General features: G+C 47.1%; 1 protein-coding gene and 1 long non-coding RNA gene across 2 annotated transcripts; both read right to left on the reverse strand.

Annotated features, from left to right (window-relative positions):
• Positions 1–1,104: 1,104 nt before the first annotated feature.
• Positions 1,105–21,222, reverse strand: LOC124022395 (histone PARylation factor 1). The gene is given in 8 exon segments (XM_046337335.1): positions 1,105–1,402; positions 2,846–3,018; positions 3,898–3,985; positions 8,998–9,151; positions 10,395–10,493; positions 17,198–17,392; positions 20,198–20,385; positions 21,070–21,222. Coding segments are annotated over 8 exon segments (1,068 nt in total). The 5' UTR covers positions 21,106–21,222; the 3' UTR covers positions 1,105–1,267.
• Positions 6,575–8,933, reverse strand: LOC124022396. The gene is made up of 3 exons (XR_006836378.1): positions 8,874–8,933; positions 6,677–6,738; positions 6,575–6,610 (listed from the first exon to the last, which is right to left on the reverse strand). It is a non-coding gene; the product is annotated as an uncharacterized LOC124022396 (long non-coding RNA).
• Positions 21,223–25,598: the final 4,376 nt, after the last annotated feature.

A 25,598-nucleotide genomic window follows, 5' to 3' on the forward strand; every position in this document is an offset into this window, starting at 1 on the left:
TAATTACAGACAGACAGTCAGTACCTAGTAACAGACAGACAGTCAGTACCTAGTAACAGACAGACAGACAGTCAGTACCTAGTAACAGACAGACAGACAGTCAGTACCTAGTAACAGACAGACAGTCAGTACCTAGTAACAGACAGACAGACAGTCAGTACCTAGTAACAGACAGACAGTCAGTACCTAGTAACAGACAGACAGACAGACAGTCAGTACCTAGTAACAGACAGACAGACAGTCAGTACCTAGTAACAGACAGACAGACAGTCAGTACCTAGTAACAGACAGACAGTCAGTACCTAGTAACAGACAGACAGACAGGACCTTATTACAGACAGACAGACAGACAGACAGACAGACAGTAATAACAGACAGACAGTCAGTACCTAGTAACAGACAGACAGACAGACAGTCAGTACCTAGTAACAGACAGACAGACAGTCAGTACCTAGTAACAGACAGACAGACAGTCAGTACCTAGTAACAGACAGACAGTCAGTACCTAGTAACAGACAGACAGACAGTCAGTACCTAGTAACAGACAGACAGTCAGTACAGTCAACAGACAGACAGACAGTCAGTACCTAGTAACAGACAGACAGACAGTCAGTACCTAGTAACAGACAGACAGACAGTCCTAGTAACCAGACAGACAGTAACAGAACAGACAGACAGTCAGTACCTAGTAACAGACAGACAGTCAGTACCTAGTAACAGACAGACAGACAGTACCTAGTAACAGACAGACAGTCAGTACCTAGTAACAGACAGACAGTCAGTACCTAGTAACAGACAGACAGACAGAACCTAGTAACAGACAGACAGACAGAGTAACAGACAGACAGACAGACAGACTAGACAGACAGACAGACAGACAGACAGACAGACAGTCAGACCTAGTAACAGACAGACAGACAGTACCTAGTAACAGACAGACAGTCAGACCTACATAACAGACAGACAGACAGAACAGACAACAGACAGAGACAGACAGACAGACAGACAGACAGACAGACAGACAGACAGACAGACAGACAGACAGACAGACAGACAGACAGACAGGACCTAGTAACAGACAGCAGGATGTGGTAAAAGACAATCTCTTAGAAATATAATCCTTTATTCAACATATGAACAGAGACGCCTCTGGTACCAATCAAACGACAGCAGCACAAGACTCATAAAAACACACAGTGGTCAGAGCTGACAACAATCCATCCCTCTTCCTCTCTCTCTCTCTCGTCTTCCTCTCCCGTGGTATTCTTCAGGCTGAGGTGAGTTGGTCCAGGTTGTCGTGGGAACGGCTGGAGAGGTGAGCCTCCAGGATCTCTCCAAACAGGCCCCTCTTCAGCAGGCTGTAGGCCATGGGCAGCAGTTGTCTGATCACCTTATAGAAGTACTGGGCGACATAGGAAACCGAGTCAGACACACACACAGTGGAAGACAGGAAACTGAGTCAGACACACAGTGGAAGACAGGAAACTGAGTCAGACATACAGTGGAAGACAGGAAACTGAGTCAGACACACAGTGGAAGACAGGAAACTGAGTCAGACACACAACGGAAGACAGGAAACTGAGGCTCAGACAGACACACAATGGAAGACAGGAAACGGAGAGTAAGACAGACACACAATGGAAGACAGGAAACTGAGTCAGACACACAGTGGAAGACAGAAACTGAGTCAGACAATGGAAGACAGGAAACTGAGTCAGACACACAATGGAAGACAGGAAACTGAGAGTCAGACAGACACACAATGGAAGACAGGAAACTGAGTCAGACAGACACACAATGGAAGACAGGAAACTGAGAGTCAGACAGACACACAATGGAAGACAGGAAACTGAGAGTCAGACAGACACACAATGGAAGACAGGAAACTGAGTCAGACAGACACACAATGGAAGACAGGAAACTGAGTCAGACAGACACACAATGGAAGCCAGGAAACTGAGACAGACAGACACACAATGGAAGCCAGGAAATTGAGAGACAGACAGACACACAATGGAAGACAGGAAACTGAGTCAGACAGACACACAATGGAAGACAGGAAACTGAGTCAGACAGACACACAATGGAAGACAGGAAACAGAGACAGACAGACACACAATGGAAGACAGGAAACTGAGTCCAGACAGACACACACTGGAAGACAGGAAACTGAGAGACAGACACAATGGAAGACATGAAACAGAGTCAGCCAGACACACAATGGAAGACAGGAAACAGATTCAGTCAGACACACAATGGAAGAGGTCTGTTAATGTCTGTTGGTGGCTCTACACTGAGATCTACACCACAGTGTTAATGTCTGTGTGTGTGTGTGTGTGTGTGTGTGTGTGTGTGTGTGTGTGTGTGTGTGTGTGTGTGTGTGTGTGTGTGTGTGTGTGTGTGTGTGTGTGTGTGTGTGTGTGTGTGTGTGTGTGTGTGTGTGTGTGTGTGTGTGTGTACCTGTGATCCGTAACAGAAGAGGTCTATGCCCAGCTCCAGCCCCGTGTGTTGAGTGATCCGTAACAGAAGAGGTCTATGCCCAGCTCCAGCCCCGTGTGTGTGTGTGTGTGTGTGTGTGTGTGTGTGTGTGTGTGTGTGTGTGTGTGTGTGTGTGTGTGTGTGTGTGTGTGTGTGTGTGTGTGTGTGTGTGTGTGTGTGTGTGTGTGTACCTGTGATCCGTAACAGAAGAGGTCTATGCCCAGCTCCAGCCCCGTGTGTGTGTGTGTGTGTGTGTGTGTGTGTGTGTGTGTGTGTGTGTGTGTGTGTACCTGTGATCCGTAACAGAAGAGGTCTATGCCCAGCTCCAGCCCCATGTGTTGAGGTGTGTGTGTGTGTGTGTGTGTACCTGTGATCCGTAACAGAAGAGGTCTATGCCCAGCTCCAGCCCCATGCCGTAGTCACACTCGTCGTTAGCGAACTGGACAAAGGTGATCATCTCCTGCAGCGGACCGAAAGCCTTCATCCTGTCTTCATCACACCTGGCCTCCGCTATAGCCTTACACAGCCTCTTCATACTCGCTACACACACACACACACACACACACACACACACACACACACACACACACACACACACACACACACACACACACACACACACACACACACACACACACACACACACACACACACACACACACACACACCAGATGTTGTAAATCGGGGGGAGGAGAGGTGTGGGAGGGGGGGGGGGGGGTTTATAGTGTGAATAACATCTATTTGGAAAGTGTTTCTGAAACCTGTTCTGGAGTATTCTACAGTGTTCTGGAGTATTCTAGTGGTTCTAGAGTATTCTACAGTATTCTGGAGTATCTGAGTGGTTCTAGAGTATTCTGCAGTGGTATGGAGTATCTGAGTGGTTCTAGAGTGTTCTACAGTGGTATGGAGTATTCGACTGGTTCTAGAGTATTCTACAGTGTTCTGGAGTATCTGAGTGGTTCTAGAGTATTCTACAGTGTTCTGGAGTATCTGAGTGGTTCTAGAGTGTTCTACAGTGGTATGGAGTATTCGACTGGTTCTAGAGTATTCTACAGTGTTCTGGAGTATCTGAGTGGTTCTAGAGTATTCTACAGTGTTCTGGAGTATCTGAGTGGTTCTAGAGTGTTCTACAGTGGTATGGAGTATTCGACTGGTTCTAGAGTATTCTACAGTGTTCTGGAGTATCTGAGTGGTTCTAGAGTATTCTACAGTGTTCTGGAGTATCTGAGTGGTTCTAGAGTATTCTACAGTGTTCTGGAGTATCTGAGTGGTTCTAGAGTGTTCTACTTGTAGCCTTTGCATTGGGTTTATTTTATAAACTAATTATGTTCTGGCCCACTGAGATACCAAAAATATTGGCCCGAGACCAAACCTAGTTGCGACTGTTCTAGAGTGTTCTAGAGTGTTGCAGAGTCTTACCGTCTGTCTCCGGCAGCTCCCGGTAACCAACATCATTCTGATCAACAGGAACCACCAGGCCGGCTCCATGGAACGTCTTGGTGACAACCTGGACATGGACAGGGGGCGGTTAGACTGTCACCTTCTGGTACCGCCTCAGTACGGGGTGTCACCTTCTAGTACCGTCTCAGTACGGGGTGTCACCTTCTAGTGCCGTCTCAGTACGGGGTGTTACCTTCTAGTGCCGTCTCAGTACGGGGTGTTACCTTCTAGTACCGTCTCAGTACGGGGTGTTACCTTCCAGTACCGTCTCAGTACGGGGTGTTACCTTCTAGTACCGTCTCAGTACGGGGTGTTACCTTCTAGTACCGTCTCAGTACGGGGTGTTACCTTCTAGTACCGTCTCAGTACGGGGTGTTACCTTCTAGTACCGTCTCAGTACGGGGTGTTACCTTCTAGTACCGTCTCAGTACGGGGTGTTACCTTCTAGTACCGTCTCAGTACGGGGTGTTACCTTCTCAGTACGGGGTGTTACCGTCTCAGTACGGGGTGTTACCTTCTAGTACCGTCTCAGTACGGGGTGTTACCTTCTAGTACCGTCTCAGTACGGGGTGTTACCTTCTAGTACCGTCTCAGTACGGGGTGTCACCTTCTAGTACCGTCTCAGTACGGGGTGTCACCTTCTAGTACCGTCTCAGTACGGGGTGTTACCTTCTAGTACCGTCTCAGTACGGGGTGTTACCGTCTCAGTACGGGGTGTTACCTTCTAGTACCGTCTCAGTACGGGGTGTTACCTTCTAGTACCGTCTCAGTACGGGGTGTTACCTTCTAGTACCGTCTCAGTACGGGGTGTTACCTTCTAGTACCGTCTCAGTACGGGGTGTTACCTTCTAGTACCGTCTCAGTACGGGGTGTTACCTTCTCAGTACGGGGTGTTACCTTCTAGTACCGTCTCAGTACGGGGTGTTACCTTCTAGTACCGTCTCAGTACGGGGTGTTACCTTCTAGTACCGTCTCAGTACGGGGCGTTACCTTCTAGTACCGTCTCAGTACGGGGCGTTACCTTCTAGTACCGTCTCAGTACGGGGCGTTACCTTCTAGTACCGTCTCAGTACGGGGCGTTACCTTCTAGTACCGTCTCAGTACGGGGTGTTACCTTCTAGTACCGTCTCAGTACGGGGTGTTCCCTTCTAGTAACGTCTCAGTACGGGGTGTTACCTTCTAGTACCGTCTCAGTACGGGGTGTTACCTTCTAGTACCGTCTCAATACGGGGTGTTACCTTCTAGTACCGTCTCAGTACGGGGTGTTACCTTCTAGTACCGTCTCAGTACGGGGTGTTACCGTCTCAGTACGGGGTGTTACCTTCTAGTACCGTCTCAGTACGGGGTGTTACCTTCTAGTACCGTCTCAGTACGGGGTGTTACCTTCTAGTACCGTCTCAGTACGGGGTGTTACCTTCTAGTACCGTCTCAGTACGGGGTGTTACCTTCTAGTACCGTCTCAGTACGGGGTGTTACCTTCTAGTACCGTCTCAGTACGGGGTGTTACCTTCTAGTACCGTCTCAGTACGGGGTGTTACCTTCTAGTACCGTCTCAGTACGGGGTGTTACCTTCTCAGTACGGGGTGTTACCGTCTCAGTACGGGGTGTTACCGTCTCAGTACGGGGTGTTACCTTCTAGTACCGTCTCAGTACGGGGTGTTACCTTCTAGTACCGTCTCAGTACGGGGTGTTACCTTCTAGTACCGTCTCAGTACGGGGTGTCACCTTCTAGTACCGTCTCAGTACGGGGTGTCACCTTCTAGTACCGTCTCAGTACGGGGTGTTACCTTCTAGTACCGTCTCAGTACGGGGTGTTACCTTCTAGTACCGTCTCAGTACGGGGTGTTACCTTCTAGTACCGTCTCAGTACGGGGTGTTACCTTCTAGTACCGTCTCAGTACGGGGTGTTACCTTCTAGTACCGTCTCAGTACGGGGTGTTACCTTCTAGTACCGTCTCAGTACGGGGTGTTACCTTCTAGTACCGTCTCAGTACGGGGTGTTACCTTCTCAGTACGGGGTGTTACCTTCTAGTACCGTCTCAGTACGGGGTGTTACCTTCTAGTACCGTCTCAGTACGGGGTGTTACCTTCTAGTACCGTCTCAGTACGGGGCGTTACCTTCTAGTACCGTCTCAGTACGGGGTGTTACCTTCTAGTACCGTCTCAGTACGGGGCGTTACCTTCTAGTTACCGTCTCAGTACGGGGGGTGTTACCTTCTAGTACCGTCTCAGTACGGGGTGTTACCTTCTAGTACCGTCTCAGTACGGGGTGTTACCTTCTAGTACCGTCTCAGTACGGGGTGTTACCTTCTAGTACCGTCTCAGTACGGGGTGTTACCTTCTAGTACCGTCTCAGTACGGGGTGTTACCTTCTAGTACCGTCTCAGTACGGGGTGTTACCTTCTCAGTACGGGGTGTTACCTTCTAGTACCGTCTCAGTACGGGGTGTTACCTTCTAGTACCGTCTCAGTACGGGGTGTTACCTTCTAGTACCGTCTCAGTACGGGGTGTTACCTTCTAGTACCGTCTCAGTACGGGGTGTTACCTTCTAGTACCGTCTCAGTACGGGGTGTTACCTTCTAGTACCGTCTCAGTACGGGGTGTTACCTTCTCTCAGTACGGGGTGTTACCTTCTAGTACCGTCTCAGTACGGGGTGTTACCTTCTAGTACCGTCTCAGTACGGGGTGTTACCTCTCAGTACGGGGTGTTACCGTCTCAGTACGGGGTGTTACCGTCCGTCTCAGTACGGGGTGTTACCTTCTAGTACCGTCTCAGTATGGGGTGTTACCTTCTAGTACCGTCTCAGTACGGGGTGTTACCTTCTAGTACCGTCTCAGTACTTATGGGTGTTACCTTCTAGGGTGTTACCTTCTAGTACCGTCTCAGTACGGGGTGTTACCTTCTAGTACCGTCTCAGTACGGGGTGTTACCTTCTAGTCCGTCTCAGTACGGGGTGTTACCTTCTAGTACCGTCTCAGTACGGGGTGTTACCTTCTAGTACCGTCTCAGTACGGGGTGTTACCTTCTAGTACCGTCTCAGTACGGGGTGTTACCTTCTAGTACCGTCTCAGTACGGGGTGTTACCTTCTAGTACCGTCTCAGTACGGGGTGTTACCGTCTCAGTACGGGGTGTTACCTTCTAGTACCGTCTCAGTACGGGGTGTTACCTTCTAGTACCGTCTCAGTACGGGGCGTTACCTTCTAGTACCGTCTCAGTACGGGGCGTTACCTTCTAGTACCGTCTCAGTACGGGGCGTTACCTTCTAGTACCGTCTCAGTACGGGGCGTTACCTTCTAGTACCGTCTCAGTACGGGGCGTTACCTTCTAGTACCGTCTCAGTACGGGGTGTTACCTTCTAGTACCGTCTCAGTACGGGGTGTTACCTTCTAGTACCGTCTCAGTACGGGGTGTTACCTTCTAGTACCGTCTCAGTACGGGGTGTTACCTTCTAGTACCGTCTCAGTACGGGGTGTTACCTTCTAGTACCGTCTCAGTACGGGGTGTTACCTTCTAGTACCGTCTCAGTACGGGGTGTTACCGTCTCAGTACGGGGTGTTACCTTCTAGTACCGTCTCAGTACGGGGTGTTACCTTCTAGTACCGTCTCAGTACGGGGTGTTACCTTCTTACCGTCTCAGTACGGGGTGTTACCTTCTAGTACCGTCTCAGTACGGGGTGTTACCTTCTAGTACCGTCTCAGTACGGGCGTTACCTTCTAGTACCGTCTCAGTACGGGGCGTTACCTTCTAGTACCGTCTCAGTACGGGGTGTTACCTTCTAGTACCGTCTCAGTACGGGCGTTACCTTCTAGTACCGTCTCAGTACGGGGTGTTACCTTCTAGTACCGTCTCAGTACGGGCGTTACCTTCTAGTACCGTCTCAGTACGGGGCGTTACCTTCTAGTACCGTCTCAGTACGGGCGTTACCTTCTAGTACCGTCTCAGTACGGGGTGTTTCTAGTACCGTCTCAGTAGTACCGTCTCAGTACGGGGTGTTACCTTCTAGTACCGTCTCAGTACGGGGCGTGTTACCTTCTAGTACCGTCTCAGTACGGGGTGTTACCTTCTAGTACCGTCTCAGGGGGTGTACCTTCTAGTACCGTCTCAGTACGGGGTGTTACCTTCTAGTACCGTCTCAGTACGGGGTGTTACCTTCTAGTACCGTCTCAGTACGGGGTGTTACCTTCTAGTACCGTCTCAGTACGGGGTGTTACCTTCTAGTACCGTCTCAGTACGGGGTGTTACCTTCTAGTACCGTCTCAGTACGGGGTGTTACCTTCTAGTACCGTCTCAGTACGGGGTGTTACCTTCTAGTACCGTCTCAGTACGGGGTGTTACCTTCTAGTACCGTCTCAGTACGGGGTGTTACCTTCTAGTACCGTCTCAGTACGGGGTGTTACCTTCTAGTACCGTCTCAGTACGGGGTGTTACCTTCTAGTACCGTCTCAGTACGGGGTGTTACCTTCTAGTACCGTCTCAGTACGGGGTGTTACCTTCTAGTACCGTCTCAGTACGGGGTGTTACCTTCTAGTACCGTCTCAGTACGGGGTGTTACCTTCTAGTACCGTCTCAGTACGGGGTGTTACCTTCTAGTACCGTCTCAGTACGGGGTGTTACCGTCTCAGTACGGGGTGTTACCTTCTAGTACCGTCTCAGTACGGGGTGTTACCTTCTAGTACCGTCTCAGTACGGGGCGTTACCTTCTAGTACCGTCTCAGTACGGGGCGTTACCTTCTAGTACCGTCTCAGTACGGGGTGTTACCTTCTAGTACCGTCTCAGTACGGGGTGTTACCTTCTAGTACCGTCTCAGTACGGGGTGTTACCTTCTAGTACCGTCTCAGTACGGGGTGTTACCTTCTAGTACCGTCTCAGTACGGGGTACGGGGTGTTACCTTCTAGTACCGTCTCAGTACGGGGTGTTACCTTCTAGTACCGTCTCAGTACGGGGTGTTACCTTCTAGTACCGTCTCAGTACGGGGTGTTACCTTCTAGTACCGTCTCAGTACGGGGTGTTACCTTCTAGTACCATCTCAGTACGGGGTGTTACCTTCTAGTACCGTCTCAGTACGGGGTGTTACCTTCTTGTCTCTCTGCTTCATGCCTTTGGTCTTCTGCTCCAGGGAAAAGCCCAGAGACTCCGCCCTCTCTCTTAACTCCTCCTCCAGGTTATCCAGAGCCTTGCCCCCTTCCTTACGCCCGCCCCTCTCCTTCCTCTTCCTCCCCAGAAATAGACTGAAGGAGAGAGAAGAGGAGGGAGAGATAGAGAAGGAGGGAGAGTTTGGGCAGAGATGGGAGAGAGACGGGACAGTGAGGGAGGAGAGAGCGGGGGGGAGGCGGATAGTGAGGAAGGAGAGAGCAGGGGGGGGGTTGAGGGAGGAGAGCAGGGTGGGTGAGGGAGGAGAGAGCAGGGGGGTGAGGTAGGGAGGAGAGAGCAGGGGGCAGTGAGGTAGGGAGGAGAGAGCAGGGGGCAGTGAGGGAGGAGAGGGAGGAGGGCGGGGGGGTGTGAGGGAGGAGAGGGGGGGTGAGGGAGGAGAGAGCAGGGGGGGAGGAGAGAGCAGAGGGAGGGAGAGAGAGCAGGGGGTGAGGGAGGAGAGAGCAGGGGGTGAGGGAGGAGAGAGCAGGGGGGTGAGGGAGGAGAGGGAGGAGAGGGGGTGAGGGAGGAGGAGAGAGCAGGGGGGAGAGGGAGGGAGAGAGCAGGGGGGTGAGGAGAGGAGAGAGCGGGGGGTGAGGGAGGAGAGAGCAGGGGGTGAGGGAGGAGAGAGCAGGGGGGTGAGGGGGGGGGAGGCAGGGGGTGAGGGAGGAGCAGGGGGTGAGGGGGGGGGGGGTGAGGGAGGAGAGAGCAGGGGGTGAGGGAGGAGAGAGCAGGGGGGAGGTGAGGGAGGAGAGAGGTAAAAAGGGAGAGAGAAAAAGCAAATAAATAAGCAATGTGAGGCATCTCTGTCCCATCCCATGACCACACCATCTCTGTCCCATCCCATGACCACACCATCTCTGTCCCATCCCATGACCACACCATCTCTGTCCCATCCCATGACCACACCATCTCTGTCCCATCCCATGACCACACCATCTCTGTCCCATCCCATGACCACACCATCTCTGTCCCATCCCATGACCACACCATCTCTGTCCCATCCCATGACCACACCATCTCTGTCCCATCTCATGACCACACCATCTCTGTCCCATCCCATGACCACACCATCTCTGTCCCATCCCATGACCACACCATCTCTGTCCCATCCCATGACCACACCATCTCTGTCCCATCCCATGACCACACCATCTCTGTCCCATCCCATGACCACACCATCTCTACATCATCTATCAACCAGTGGATTCTCTTGTCATTGTGTTAGTTTAGATGGTCCATGTGTTCCTCGTTGTGTTAGTTTAGATGGTCCATGTGTTCCTCGTTGTGTTAGTTAGATGGTCCATGTGTTCCTCGTTGTGTTAGTTAGTGGAGGACACTCACTGGACAGCAGCAAACATGTTGTCCCCCATCTGCGTAATGGTACAGCCCTTCTTGGCTTCATTCTCCCCTAGGAACACAGGCAGGGAGTCCGGACTATCTCTGAAAAACAGGTGGAGATTAATATGACCATGTTGTAACGGGATGCTGGTCCTCTCTCTAAAGGGATGCTGGTCCTCTCTCTAAAGGGATGCTGGTCCTCTCTCTAAAGGGATGCTGGTCCTCTCTCTAAAGGGATGCTGGTCCTCTCTCTAAAGGGATGCTGGTCCTCTCTCTAAAGGGATGCTGTTCCTCTCTCTATTGGGATGCTGTTCCTCTCTCTAACAGGATGCTGTTCCTCTCTCTAACGGGATGCTGTTCCTCTCTCTAACGGGATGCTGGTCCTCTCTCTAACGGGATGCTGGTCCTCTCTCTAAAGGGATGCTGTTCCTCTGTAACAGGATGCTGTTCCTCTCTCTAAAGGGATGCTGGTCCTCTCTCTAAAAGGATGCTGGTCCTCTCTCTAAAAGGATGCTGGTCCTCTCTCTAAAGGGATGCTGTTCCTCTCTGTAAAAGGATGCTGGTCCTCTCTCTAAAAGGATGCTGGTCCTCTCTCTAAAGGGATGCTGGTCCTCTCTCTAAAGGGATGCTGGTCCTCTCTCTAAAGGGATGCTGGTCCTCTCTCTAAAAGGATGCTGGTCCTCTCTCTAAAAGGATGCTGGTCCTCTCTCTAAAGGGATGTTGTTCCTCTCTCTAAAGGGATCCTGTATTAACGCCTTCCTGTAGTACCCTGTAGCTGTAGTAACCCCTTCCTGTAGTACCCTGTAGCTGTAGTAACCCCTTCCTGTAGTAACCCCTACCTGGAGTAACCCCTTCCTGTAGTAACCCCTTCCTGTAGTAACCCCTACCTGGAGTAACCCCTTCCTGGAGTAACCCCTACCTGGAGTAACCTGTAGTAACCTGTAGTAACCCCTACCTGTAGTAACCTGTAGTAACCCCTACCTGTAGTAACCTGTAGTAACCTGTAGTAACCCCTTCCTGTAGTAACGCCTTCCTGTAGTAACCCCTACTTGTAGTAACCTGTAGCAACCCCTTCCTGTAGTAACCTGTAGCTGTAGTAACACCTTCCTGTAATAACCTGTAGCAATTCCTTCCTGTAGTAACCTGTAGCTGTAGTAACACTTTCCTGTAGTCACCCCTTCCTGTAGTAACGCCTTCCTGTAGTAACCCCTACTTGTAGTAACCTGTAGCAACCCCTTCCTGTAGTAACCTGTAGCTGTAGTAACCCTTTCCTGTAGTAACCTGTTGCTGTAGTAACACGTTCCTGTAGTAACCCCTTCCTGTAGTAACCCCTTCCTGTAGTAACGCCTTCCTGTAGTAACCCCTTCCTGTAGTAACCTGTAGCTGTAGTAACGCCTTCCTGTAGTAACCCCTTCCTGTAGTAACGCCTTCCTGTACTAACGCCTTCCTGTAGTAACGCCTTCCTGTAGTAACGCCTTCCTGTAGTAACCCCTTCCTGTAGTAACCTGTCGCTGTAGTAACGCCTTCCTGTAGTAACCTGTTGCTGTAGTAACACGTTCCTGTAGTAACCCCTTCCTGTAGTAACGCCTTCCTGTAGTAACCCCTTCCTGTAGTAACCTGTAGCTGTAGGAACGCCTTCCTGTAGTAACCTGTAGCTGTAGTAACCCTTTCCTGTAGTAACCTGTAGCTGTAGTAACCTGTAGCTGTAGTAACCCCTTCCTGTAGTAACCCCTACCTGTAGTAACCTGTAGGAACCTGTAGCTGTAGTAACACCTTCCTGTAGTAACACTTTCCTGTAGTAACCCCTACCTGTAGTAACCTGTAGCAAACCATTTCTGTAGTAACCTGTAGCTGTAGTAACCCTTATCTGTAGTAACCTGTAGCTGTAGTAAAGCCTTCCTGTAGTAACCTGTAGCTGTAGTAACCCTTTCCTGTAGTAACCTGTAGCTGTAGCCTTCCTGTGGTAACGCCTTCCTGTGGTAACGCCTTCCTGTGGTAACGCCTTCCTGTGGTAACGCCTTCCTGTGGTAACCCCTTCCTGTGGTAACCCCTTCCTGTGGTAACCTGTAGCAGTAGTAACCCTTTCCTGTAGTAACGCCTTCCTGTAGTAACCTGTGGCTGTAGTAACCCCTTCCTGTAGTAAAGCCTTCCTGTAGTAACCCCTTCCTGTAGTAACCTGAAGCTGTAGTAACCTGTAACTGTAGCAATGCCTTGCTGTAGTAACCCCTTCCTGTAGTAACCTGTAGTAACCCCTACCTATAGTAACCTGTAGTAACCCCTACCTGTAGTAACCCCTACCTGTAGTAACCCCTACCTGTAGTAACCTGTAGTAACCCCTATCTGTAGTAACCTGTAGTAACCCCTATCTGTAGTAACCTGTAGAAACCCCTACCTGTAGTAACCTGTAGTAACCACTACCTGTAGTAACCTGTAGTAACCCCTACCTGTAGTAACCCCTACCTGTAGTAACCTGTAGTAACCTGTAGTAACCCCTACCTGTAGTAACCTGTAGTAACCCCTACCTGTAGTAACCTGTAGTAACCCCTACCTGTAGTAACCCCTTCCTGTAGTAACCTGTAGTAACCCCTACCTGTAGTAATCCCTACCTGTAGTAACCCCTTCCTGTAGAAACCTGTAGTAACCCCTACCTGTAGTAACCCCTACCTGTAGTAACCTGTAGTAACCCCTACCTGCAGTAACCTGTAGTATCCCCTACCTGTAGTAACCTGTAGTAACCTGTAGTACCCCTACATGTAGTAACCTATAGTAACCACTACCTGTAGTAACCTGTAGAAACCCCTACCTGTAGTAACCTGTAGTAACCCCTACCTGTAGTAACCTGTAGTAACCCCTACCTGTAGTAACCCCTACCTGTAGTAACCTGTAGTAACCACTACCTGTAGTAACCTGTAGTAACCCCTACCTGTAGTAACCCCTACCTGTAGTAACCTGTAGTAACCCCTTCCTGTAGTAACCCCTTCCTGTAGTAACCTGTAGCTGTAGTAACGCCTTCCTGTAGTAACCTGTTGCTGTAGTAACACGTTCCTGTAGTAACCCCTTCCTGTAGTAACGCCTTCCTGTAGTAACCCCTTCCTGTAGTAACCTGTAGCTGTAGGAACGCCTTCCTGTAGTAACCTGTAGCTGTAGTAACCCTTTCCTGTAGTAACCTGTAGCTGTAGTAACCTGTAGCTGTAGTAACCCCTTCCTGTAGTAACCCCTACCTGTAGTAACCTGTAGGAACCTGTAGCTGTAGTAACACCTTCCTGTAGTAACACTTTCCTGTAGTAACCCCTACCTGTAGTAACCTGTAGCAAACCATTTCTGTAGTAACCTGTAGCTGTAGTAACCCTTATCTGTAGTAACCTGTAGCTGTAGTAAAGCCTTCCTGTAGTAACCTGTAGCTGTAGTAACCCTTTCCTGTAGTAACCTGTAGCTGTAGTAACCCCTTCATGTAGTAACCTGTAGCTGTAGCAACGCCTTCCTGTAGTAACCTGTAGCTGTAGTAACGCCTTCCTGTAGTAACGCCTACCTGTAGTAACCTGTAGCTGTAGTAACGCCTTCCTGTAGTAACCCCTTCCTGTAGTAACGCCTTCCTGTACTAACGCCTTCCTAACGCCTTCCTGTAGTAACGCCTTCCTGTAGTAACCCCTTCCTGTAGTAACCTGTAGCTGTAGTAACGCCTTCCTGTAGTAACCTGTTGCTGTAGTAACACGTTCCTGTAGTAACCCCTTCCTGTAGTAACGCCTTCCTGTAGTAACCCCTTCCTGTAGTAACCTGTAGCTGTAGGAACGCCTTCCTGTAGTAACCTGTAGCTGTAGTAACCCTTTCCTGTAGTAACCTGTAGCTGTAGTAACCTGTAGCTGTAGTAACCCCTTCCTGTAGTAACCCCTACCTGTAGTAACCCTTTCCTGTAGTAACCCCTACCTGTAGTAACCTGTAGCAAACCATTTCTGTAGTAACCTGTAGCTGTAGTAACCCTTATCTGTAGTAACCTGTAGCTGTAGTAAAGCCTTCCTGTGGTAACGCCTTCCTGTAGTAACCCTTTCCTGTAGTAACCTTCCTGTGGTAACGCCTTCCTGTGGTAACGACTTCCTGTAGTAACGACTTCCTGTAGTAACGACTTCCTGTAGTAACGCCTTCCTGTAGTAACGCCTTCCTGTGGTAACGACTTCCTGTGGTAACGCCTTCCTGTAGTAACGCTTCCTGTGGTAACGCCTTCCTGTGGTAACGCCTTCCTGTGGTAACGCCTTCCTGTGGTAACGCCTTCCTGTGGTAACGCCTTCCTGTGGTAACCCTTCCTGTAGTAACCACTTCCTGTAGTAACGACTTCCTGTAGTAACGACTTCCTGTAGTAACGACTTCCTGTAGTAACGACTTCCTGTAGTAACCCCTTCCTGTAGTAACCTGACTTCCTGTAACGAACTTCCTGTAAACTGTAGTAATGCCTTCCTGTGTAACCCCTTCCTGTAGTAACCCTTCCTGTGGTAACGCCTTCCTGTAACCTGGTAACGCCTTCCTGTAGTAACCCCTTCCTGTAGTAACCTGTAGTAACCCCTTCCTGTAGTAACCCTGTAGTAACCCCTTCCTGTAGTAACCTGTAGCAAGTAACCCTTTCCTGTAGTAACCTTCCTGTAGTAACCTGTGGCTGTAGTAACCCCTTCCTGTAGTAAAACCTTAACCTGTAGTAACCCCTTCCTGTAGTAACCTGTAGCTGTAGTAACCTGTAACCTGTAGTAATGCCTACCTGTAGTAACCCCTTCCTGTAGTAACCTGTAGTAACCCCCTAATCCTACCTAGTAACCCCTTCCTGTAGTAACCCCTACCTGTAGTAACCCCTACCTGTAGTAACCCCTACCTGTAGTAACCTGTAGTAACCCCTATCTGTAGTAACCTGTAGTAACCCCATCTGTAGTAACCTGTAGAAACCCCTACCTGTAGTAACCTATAGTAACCACTACCTGTAGTAACCTGTAGTAACCCCTACCTGTAGTAACCTGTAGTAACCCCTACCTGTAGTAACCTGTAGTAACCTGTAGTAACCCCTACCTGTAGTAACCTGTAGTAACCCCTACCTGTAGTAACCTGTAGTAACCCCTACCTGTAGTAACCCCTTCCTGTAGTAACCTGTAGTAACCCCTACCTGTAGTAATCCCTACCTGTAGTAACCCCTTCCTGTAGAAACCTGTAGTAACCCCTACCTGTAGTAACCCCTACCTGTAGTAACCTGTAGTAACCCCTACCTGTAGTAACCTGTAGTAACCCCTACCCCTAACCTGTAGTAACCTGTAGTACCCCTACATGTAGTAACCTATAGTAACCACTACCTGTAGTAACCCCTACCTGTAGTAACCCCCTACCTGTAGTAACCCCTGTAGTAACCCCCACTACCTGTAGTAACCTGTAGTAACCCCTACCTGTAGTAACCCCTACCTGTAGTAACCTGTAGTAACCACTACCTGTAGTAACCTGTAGTAACCCCTACCTGTAGTAACCCCTACCTGTAGTAACCTGTAGTAACCCCTACCTGTAGTAACCCCTACCTGTAGTAACCCCTTCCTGTAGTAACCTGTAGTAACCCCTACCTGTAGTAACCCCTACCTGTAGTAACCTGTAGTAACCCCTACCTGTAGTAACCCCTAGTAACCTGTAGTAACCCCCTACCTGTAGTAACCTGTAGTAACCCCTACCTGTAGTAACCTGTAGTAACCCCTACCTGTAGTAACCCCTACCTGTAGTAACCTGTAGTAAACCTGTAGTAACCCCTACCTGTAGTAACCTGTAGTAACCCCTACCTGTAGTAACCTGTAGTAACCTACCTGTAGTAACCCCTACCTGTAGTAACCTGTAGTAACCCCTACCTGTAGTAACCTGTAGTAACCCCTACCTGTAGTAACCCCTACCTGTAGTAACCTGTAGTAACCCTACCTGTAGTAACCTGTAGTAACCCCTACCTGTAGTAACCTGTAGTAACCACTACCTGTAGTAACCTGTAGTAACCCCCTAACCTGTAGTAACCTGTAGTAACCCCTACCTGTAGTAACCTGTAGTAACCTGTAGTAACCCCTACCTGTAGTAACCTGTAGTAACCCCTACCTGTAGTAACCTGTAGTAACCCCTACCTGTAGTAACCCCTTCCTGTAGTAACCTGTAGTAACCCCTACCTGTAGTAACCCCTACCTGTAGTAACCCCTTCCTGTAGTAACCTGTAGTAACCCCTACCTGTAGTAACCCCTACCTGTAGTAACCTGTAGTAACCCCTACCTGTAGTAACCTGTAGTAACCCCTACCTGTAGTAACCTGTAGTAACCTGTAGTACCCCTACATGTAGTAACCTGTAGTAACCACTACCTGTAGTAACCTGTAGAAACCCCTACCTGTAGTAACCTGTAGTAACCCCTACCTGTAGTAACCTGTAGTAACCCCTACCTGTAGTAACCCCTACCTGTAGTAACCCCTACCTGTAGTAACCTGTAGTAACCCCTACCTGTAGTAACCCCTACCTGTAGTAACCTGTAGTAACCCCTACCTGTAGTAACCCCTACCTGTAGTAACCTGTAGTAACCCCTACCTGTAGTAACCCCTACCTGTAGTAACCTGTAGTAACCCCCACCTGTAGTAACCCCTACCTGTAGTAACCCCTACCTGTAGTAACCTGTAGTAACCCCTACCTGTAGTAACCTGTAGTAACCCCTACCTGTAGTAACCCCTACCTGTAGTAACCCCTACCTGTAGTACCCCATGTGTAGGAGGGTCATTACCTGTAGTAACCCATGTGTAGGAGGGTCATTACCTGTAGTAACCCCTACCTGTAGTAACCCAGGTGTAGCAGGTTGTCTCCATTCCCTTGCAGTACGGTCTGATACTCCGGAGGGTCCTGTAGTAAGTGCCTCCAGTGTAGGTGGTAGTTGGGCTGGGGGTTGGCTGACCCCTACCTGTGGGCCTCCGCCAGAATGTCAAACGGGCCAACCAACCTCAAACCCAGGGATTCCTTCAGTAACCCCTAGAGAGGGGAATGATATGTGGTATCCCTACATGTAGTAACCTGTACAATATGTGTATATATGTGTAATATAGCGTGTTGAATGCTAATAGTAACCGTTTTTCAGGCTGTTGAATGCTAATAGGATAGCGTTTTTCCCCTAGGCTGTTGAACGCTAATAGGAACCCCTACCGTTTTTCAGGCTGTTGAATGCTAATAGGATACCGTGTTTCAGGCTGTTGAACGCCCACCTAGGATAACCCCAGGCTGTTGAATGCTAATAGGACCCCTAGCGTGTTTAACCCCTAGGCTGTTGAACCCTAATGTAGGATAACGTTTTTCCTGTTGAATGCTAATAGGATAGGTGTCAGGCTGTTGAAGCTAACCCAGGATAGGAGTGTTTCAGGCTGTTGAATGCTAATAGGATAACCCAGGTGTTTCAGGTTGTTCCCTTGCAACGGTCTGATAGGAGGGTCGTGTTTCAGGCTGTTGAATGCTAATAGGATAGTTGGGTTTCAGGCTGTTGAACGGTGGGCCTCCGCCAGGATGTCAAACGGTTTCAGGCTGTTGAACCTCAAACCCAGGATTCCTTCAGCGTGTTTCAGGCTGTTGAATATGCTCAATATGGATAGCGTGTTTCAGGCTGTTGAATGCTAATAGGATAGCGTTTTCAGGCTGTTGAATGCTAATAGGATAGCGTGTTTCAGGCTGTTGAATGCTAATAGGATAGCGTGTTTCAGGCTGTTGAATGCTAATAGGATAGCGTGTTTCAGGCTGTTGAATGCTAATAGGATAGCGTGTTTCAGGCTGTTGAATGCTAATAGGATAGCGTGTTTCAGGCTGTTGAATGCTAATAGGATAGCGTGTTTCAGGCTGTTGAATGCTAATAGGATAGCGTGTTTCAGGCTGTTGAATGCTAATAGGATAGCGTGTTTCAGGCTGTTGAATGCTAATAGGATAGCGTGTTTCAGGCTGTTGAATGCTAATAGGATAGTGTTTTAGGCTGTTGAATGCTAATAGGATAGTGTTTTAGGCTGTTGAATGCTAATAGGATAGTGTTTCAGGCTGTTGAATGCTAATAGGATAGCGTGTTTCAGGCTGTTGAATGCTAATAGGATAGTGTTTCAGGCTGTTGAATGCTAATAGGATAGCGTGTTTCAGGCTGTTGAATGCTAATAGGATAGCGTGTTTCAGGCTGTTGAACGCTAATAGGATAGCGTGTTTCAGGCTGTTGAATGCTAATAGGATAGCGTGTTTCAGGCTGTTGAACGCTAATAGGATAGCGTGTTTCAGGCTGTTGAACGCTAATAGGATAGCGTGTTTCAGGCTGTTGAATGCTAATAGGATAGTGTTTCAGGCTGTTGAATGCTAATAGGATAGCGTGTTTCAGGCTGTTGAACGCTAATAGGATAGCGTGTTTCAGGCTGTTGAATGCTAATAGGATAGCGTGTTTCAGGCTGTTGAATGCTAATAGGATAGTGTTTCAGGCTGTTGAATGCTAATAGGATAGCGTGTTTCATTCAGGCTGTTGAATGCTAATAGGATAGCGTGTTTCAGGCTGTTGAATGCTAATAGGATAGCGTGTTTCAGGCTGTTGAATGCTAATAGGATAGTGTTTCAGGCTGTTGAATGCTAATAGGATAGCGTGTTTCAGGCTGTTGAATGCTAATAGGATAGTGTTTCAGGCTGTTGAATGCTAATAGGATAGCGTGTTTCAGGCTGTTGAACGCTAATAGGATAGTGTGTTTCAGGCTGTTGAATGCTAATAGGATAGCGTGTTTCAGGCTGTTGAACGCTAATAGGATAGCGTGTTTCAGGCTGTTGAACGCTAATAGGATAGTGTTTCAGGCTGTTGAATGCTAATAGGATAGCGTGTTTCATTCAGGCTGTTGAATGCTAATAGGATAGCGTGTTTCAGGCTGTTGAACGCTAATAGGATAGCGTGTTTCAGGCTGTTGAACGCTAATAGGATAGCGTGTTTCAGGCTGTTGAACGCTAATAGGATAGCGTGTTTCAGGCTGTTGAACGCTAATAGGATAGCGTGTTTCAGGCTGTTGAACGCTAATAGGATAGCGTGTTTCAGGCTGTTGAACGCTAATAGGATAGCGTGTTTCAGGCTGTTGAACGCTAATAGGATAGCGTGTTTCAGGCTGTTGAACGCTAATAGGATAGCGTGTTTCAGGCTGTTGAACGCTAATAGGATAGCGTTTTTCAGGCTGTTGAATGCTAATAGGATAGCGTGTTTCAGGCTGTTGAACGCTAATAGGATAGTGTTAACCTACCCTGGGGGTTGTCGGGGCTGGGTGAGTGGGTAACCTACCCCGGGGGCTGGGTGAGTGGGTAACCTACCCCAGGGGTTATCAGGGCTGGGTGAGTGGGTAACCTACCCCAGGGGTTATCAGGGCTGGGTGAGTGGGTTACCTACCCCAGGGGTTATCAGGGCTGGGTGAGTGGGTTACCTACCCCAGGGGTTATCAGGGCTGGGTGAGTGGGTTACCTACCCCAGGGGTTATCAGGGCTGGGTGAGTGGGTAACCTACCCCGGGGGCTGGGTGAGTGGGTTACCTACCCCGGGGGCTGGGTGAGTGGGTTACCTACCCCAGGGGTTATCAGGACTGGGTGAGTGGGTTACCTACCCCAGGGGTTATCAGGGCTGGGTGAGTGGGTTACCTACCCCAGGGGTTATCAGGGCTGGGTGAGTGGGTTACCTACCCCAGGGGTTATCAGGGCTGGGTGAGTGGGTAACCTACCCCAGGGGTTATCAGGGCTGGGTGAGTGGGTAACCTACCCCAGGGGTTATCAGGGCTGGGTGAGTGGGTAACCTACCCCGTGGGTTGTCGGGGCTGAGCAGGGAGCAGAAGTCCCAGAAGAGGTAGAAGTCTTCAGGCATCCTCAGTTTATAGAGTCTCTCCACCTCCTCCCTCAGTCTGGCCGGTACCTCAGCAGTAGTCCGTCTCGCTGTCGGCTCCTCCGGACGGCATTTCTTCTTCAACTGCCCGTCGGCAGAATCTGACTCCTAAAGAAGAACTGTTGGTGAAATTCAATTCACTAGCTCGTGTAAACAGATGTGTGGTTTGATAACTGGGTGTATTCATTAGAAACCAAACTGAATAAACAGACTGAGAAAGGGGGAAGAGGGACTACAGGGGCCATGTTTAGGTGCAGATATAAAACCCCTTGAATAAAGAAGATGTGATTACTTATTCCTTCATGTCAGAGGCATGTTTGTTCTACATTGCCTATTTCTATCTGACTGTTCCAAAACGTTGAGTCCTGCTGAACGCGCCACTGGATTACAACAAAAAAGCAACGCTGGTTTTCCCGTTGCAAATCGTTTTGCTTACGGTGTGCGCTAATGAACGTTACCCTGAGCAACTCGCTCTGCAAAAAGCTCATGGTAATACTGTCAATGGACGGTAACTTGGTTATCAGCTAGTTTATACTAATATAATGATCTGGCTACACTATCTTGGGAAAACAGTAATATAACCGAAGCTAACTGCAAAAAAAATAAAAAATAAATGAAACTATTTGGAGACACGTTTAGTTTGTTAGCTCGTTAAGACATTCATGTAGATGCCATAGTGGCCCATCCGTGTTTTATAACGCAAGACAAATATTCCCCCTTGCTACATAACTCGCTGGCTAAAACCATCCTATCATTGCTCCAATAAAAATATCTTTATGGGTCTGACAATACCTGAGGAGTAGATTTAGTTTTTCGTTTCCCTGTCATAATTTTTTCCTCTTCTCCGTTCGACAGCAAACAAGCACACAGCGGTGGAGCAAACGACAACACATTAGGACTTCTGCCATTGGGAAGTAATGTACAGCGCCATCTAGGGGAGCGGAGTGCGCATTGCGCCCCAGAGATCCATAGCAGAGACAAGTGGTGAGTAAAAGTAAAGATACCTAAATAGAAAATGACTCAAGTCTACTACTTGAGTAAAAGTCTAAAAGTATTTGGTTTCAAATATACTTAGGTATCAAAAGTAAAAATATGAATCATGTAAAATGTATTATATTAAGCAAACCAGATTGCACAATTTTTTTTTTTAAATGCACGGATAGCCAGGGTTTCAGTCTGTTTCAGTCGATCCTAGCTACCATTCCTAATGTCGTCCTGTTTCAGTCGATCCTAGCTACCATTCCTAATGTCGTCCTGTTTCAGTCGATCCTAGCTACCATTCCTAATGTCGTTTCCTGTTTCAGTTTCAGATCCTAGCTACCATTCCTAATGTCGTCCTGTTTCAGTCGATCCTAGCTACCATTCCTAATGTCGTCCCTGTTTCAATGTCGATCAGTAGCTACCATTCCTAATGTCGTCCTGTTTCAGTCGATCCTAGCTACCATTCCTAATGTCGTCCTGTTTCAGTCGATCCTAGCTACCATTCCTAATGTCGTCCTGTTTCAGTCGATCCTAGCTACCATTCCTAATGTCGTCCTGTTTCAGTCGATCCTAGCTACCATTCCTAATGTCGTCCTGTTTCAGTCGATCCTAGCTACCATTCCTAATGTCCACCTGTTTCAGTCGATCCTAGCTACCATTCCTAATGTCGTCCTGTTTCAGTCGATCCTAGCTACCATTCCTAATGTCCACCTGTTTCAGTCGATCCTAGCTACCATTCCTAATGTCGTCCTGTTTCAGTCGATCCTAGCTACCATTCCTAATGTCGTCCTGTTTCAGTCGATCCTAGCTACCATTCCTAATGTCGTTTCCTGTTTCAGTCGATCCTCCTAGCTACCATTCCTAATGTCGTCCTGTTTCAGTCCATCCTAGCTACCATTCCTAATGTCGTCCTGTTTCAGTCGATCCTAGCTACCATTCCTAATGTCGTCCTGTTTCAGTCCATCCTAGCTACCATTCCTAATGTCGTCCTGTTTCAGTCGATCCTAGCTACCATTCCTAATGTCGTCCTGTTTCAGTCGATCCTAGCTACCATTCCTAATGTCGTCCTGTTTCAGTCCTAGATCCTAGCTACCATACCTAATGTCGTCCTGTTTCAGTCGATCCTAGCTACCATTCCTAATGTCCTGTTTCCTGTTTCAATGTCGATCCTAGCTACCATTCCTAATGTCATCCTGTTTCAGTCGATCCTAGCTACCATTCCTAATGTCGTCCTGTTTCAGTCGATCCTAGATTCCTAATGTCGTCCTGTTTCAGTCGATCCTAGCTACCATTCCTAATGTCGTCCTGTTTCAGTCGATAATGTCGTCCTGTTTCAGTCCATCCTATAATAGTAATATAAAGAAACTTTTATTACAGTAATATAAAGAAACGTTTATTACAGTAATATAAAGGTTTATTACAGTAATATAAAGGTTTATTACCGTAATATAAAGAAACATTTATTACAGTAATATAAAGAAACGTTTATTACAGTAATATAAAGAAACGTTTATTACAGTAATATAAAGAAACATGTATTACAGTAATATAAAGAAACGTTTATTACAGTAATATATAGAAACGTTTATTACAGTAATATAAAGAAACATGTATTACAGTAATATAAAGAAACGTTTATTACAGTAATATAAAGAAACGTTTATTACAGTAATATGAACATGTATTACAGTAATATAAAGAAATTACAGTAATTATTACAGTAATATAAAGAAACGTTTATTACAGTAATATAAAGAAACATTTATTACAGTAATATAAACATTTATTACAGTAATATAAAGAAACGTTTATTACAGTAATAGAAACGTTTATTACAGTAATATAAATAAACATTTTTTACGGTAATATAAAGAAACGTTTATTACAGTAATATATAGAAACACTTAGAGTCATATACCACACACACACTGTTGATTCAAGCAGTATAGAGTCTTATTCTGTTAATACAAGCAGCATATAGTCTAATTATATTGATTCAAGCAGTATAGAGTCTTATTCTGTTGATTCAGCAGTATAGAGTCTAATTATATTGATTCAGCAGTATATAGTCTAATTATATTGATTCAGCAGTATAGTCTAATTATATTGATTCAAGCAGTATAGAGTCTAATTATATTGATTCAGCAGTATAGTCTAATTCTATTGATTCAAGCAGTATAGAGTCTTATTCTGTTGATACAAGCAGTATAGAGTCTAATTATATTGATTCAAGCAGTATAGAGTCTATTATGTTGATTCAGCAGTATAGAGTCTAATTATATTGATTCAAGCAGTATAGTTATCCTGTTGATTCAGCAGTATAGAGTCTTATTCTATTGATTCAAGCAGTATAGAGTCTAATTATATTGATTCAAGCAGTATAGAGTCTAATTATATTTATTATATTTATTCAGCAGTATAGAGTCTAATTATATTGATTCCGCAGTATAGAGTCTTATTCTATTGATTCAGCAGTATAGAGTCTTATTCTATTGATTCAGCAGTATAGAGTCTTATTCTTTTGATTCAAGCAGTATAGAGTCTTATTCTTTTGATTCAAGCAGTATAGAGTCTTATTCTTTTGATTCAAGCAGTATAGAGTCTTATTCTTTTGATTCAAGCAGTATAGAGTCTTATTCTTTTGATTCAGCAGTATAGAGTCTAATTATATTGATTCAGCAGTATAGAGTCTAATTATGTTGATTCAGCAGTATAGAGTCTTATTCTGTTCAGTCAAGCAGCGTGTTCTATCTCAGAACGAGGGGCACTTATTTGTTTTAAGGACTCAGTGAAACCAGTCCTGGTCCTGTGGGTTCCGTGAGAGGTCCCAGACAGGTATCAGAGCAGGTAGAAATACAACACACAGAGCAGTACTCTACATCGCTGTAGGAGAAAGTAGAAATACAACACACAGAGCAGTACTCTACATCGCTGTAGGAGAAAGTAGAAATACAACACACAGAGCAGTACTCTACATCTCTCTCTAGGAGCAGGTAGAAATACAACACACAGAGCAGTACTCTACATCGCTGTAGGAGAAAGTAGAAATACAACACACAGAGCAGTACTCAGTCTCTCTCTAGGAGCATCTACTCTACATCTCTAGGAGCAGGTAGAAATACAACACACAGAGCAGTACTCTACATCTCTCTAGGAGCATGTAGAAATACAACACAAGTAGAAATACAGAGCAGTACTCTACATCTCTCTAGGAGCAGGTAGAAATACAACACCCAGAGCAGTACTCTACATCTCTCTAGGAGCAAGTAGAAATACAACACCCAGAGCAGTACTCTACATCTCTCTAGGAGCAGGTAGAAATACAACACACAGAGCAGTACTCTACATCTCTCTAGGAGCAGGTAGAAATACAACACACAGAGCAGTACTCTACATCTCTCTAGGAGCAGGTAGTAGAAATACAACACCCAGAGCAGTACTCTACATCTCTCTAGGAGCAGGTAGAAATACAACACACAGAGCAGTACTCTACATCTCTCTCCAGGAGCAGGTAGAAATACAACACACAGAGCAGTACTCTAGACAATCTATTTCACCTGCTAGCAGAACCGGGCGATTCACATCTGAGGCCCCAATATGTCGCAGCGGAAAGAACCATTTTGCTGTTTTAAAAGACGTTTTCCTGCAATTCTACACATTTTGCTTGTCTGCTGTATTTCCATGTTACACATCATATTTTTTATTTAACCTTTATTTAACCAGGCAAGTCAGTTAAGAACAAATTCTTATTTTCAATGACGGCCTAGGAACAGTGGGTTAACTGCCTGTTCAGGGGCAGAACGACAGATTTGTACCTTGTCAGCTCGGGGATTTGAACTTGCAACCTTCTGGTTACTAGTCCAACGCACACATCAGCACTTGGCTTGGACTGAAAGAGGTACCGGTACTCATTAGGGGTGCAGGTATTGTTTATTTTTAGGGTTGGAGAGAAACCCCCCACAAAAAAATCTCTGGTGTAGAGTATCTCTGGTGTAGAGTATCTCTGGTGTAGAGTATCTCTGGTGTAGAGTATCTCTGGTGTAGAGTATCTCTGGTGTAGAGTATCTCTGGTGTATACCTGGTGTAGAGTATCTCTGGTGTAGAGTATCTCTGGTGTAGAATATCTCTGGTATAGAGTATCTCTGGTGTAGAGTATCTCTGGTGTATACCTGGTGTAGAGTATCTCTGGTGTAGAGTATCTCTGGTATAGAGTATCTCTGGTGTAGAGAGTATCTCTGGTGTAGAGTATCTCTGGTGTAGAGTATCTCTGGTGTAGGTATCTCTGGTGTAGAGTATCTCTGGTGTAGAGTATCTCTGGTGTAGAGTATCTCTGGTGTAGA

The sequence above is a fragment of the Oncorhynchus gorbuscha genome, unplaced genomic scaffold (genome assembly GCF_021184085.1).
Source record: "Oncorhynchus gorbuscha isolate QuinsamMale2020 ecotype Even-year unplaced genomic scaffold, OgorEven_v1.0 Un_scaffold_1368, whole genome shotgun sequence".
NCBI classification, from domain to species: domain Eukaryota; kingdom Metazoa; phylum Chordata; class Actinopteri; order Salmoniformes; family Salmonidae; genus Oncorhynchus; species Oncorhynchus gorbuscha.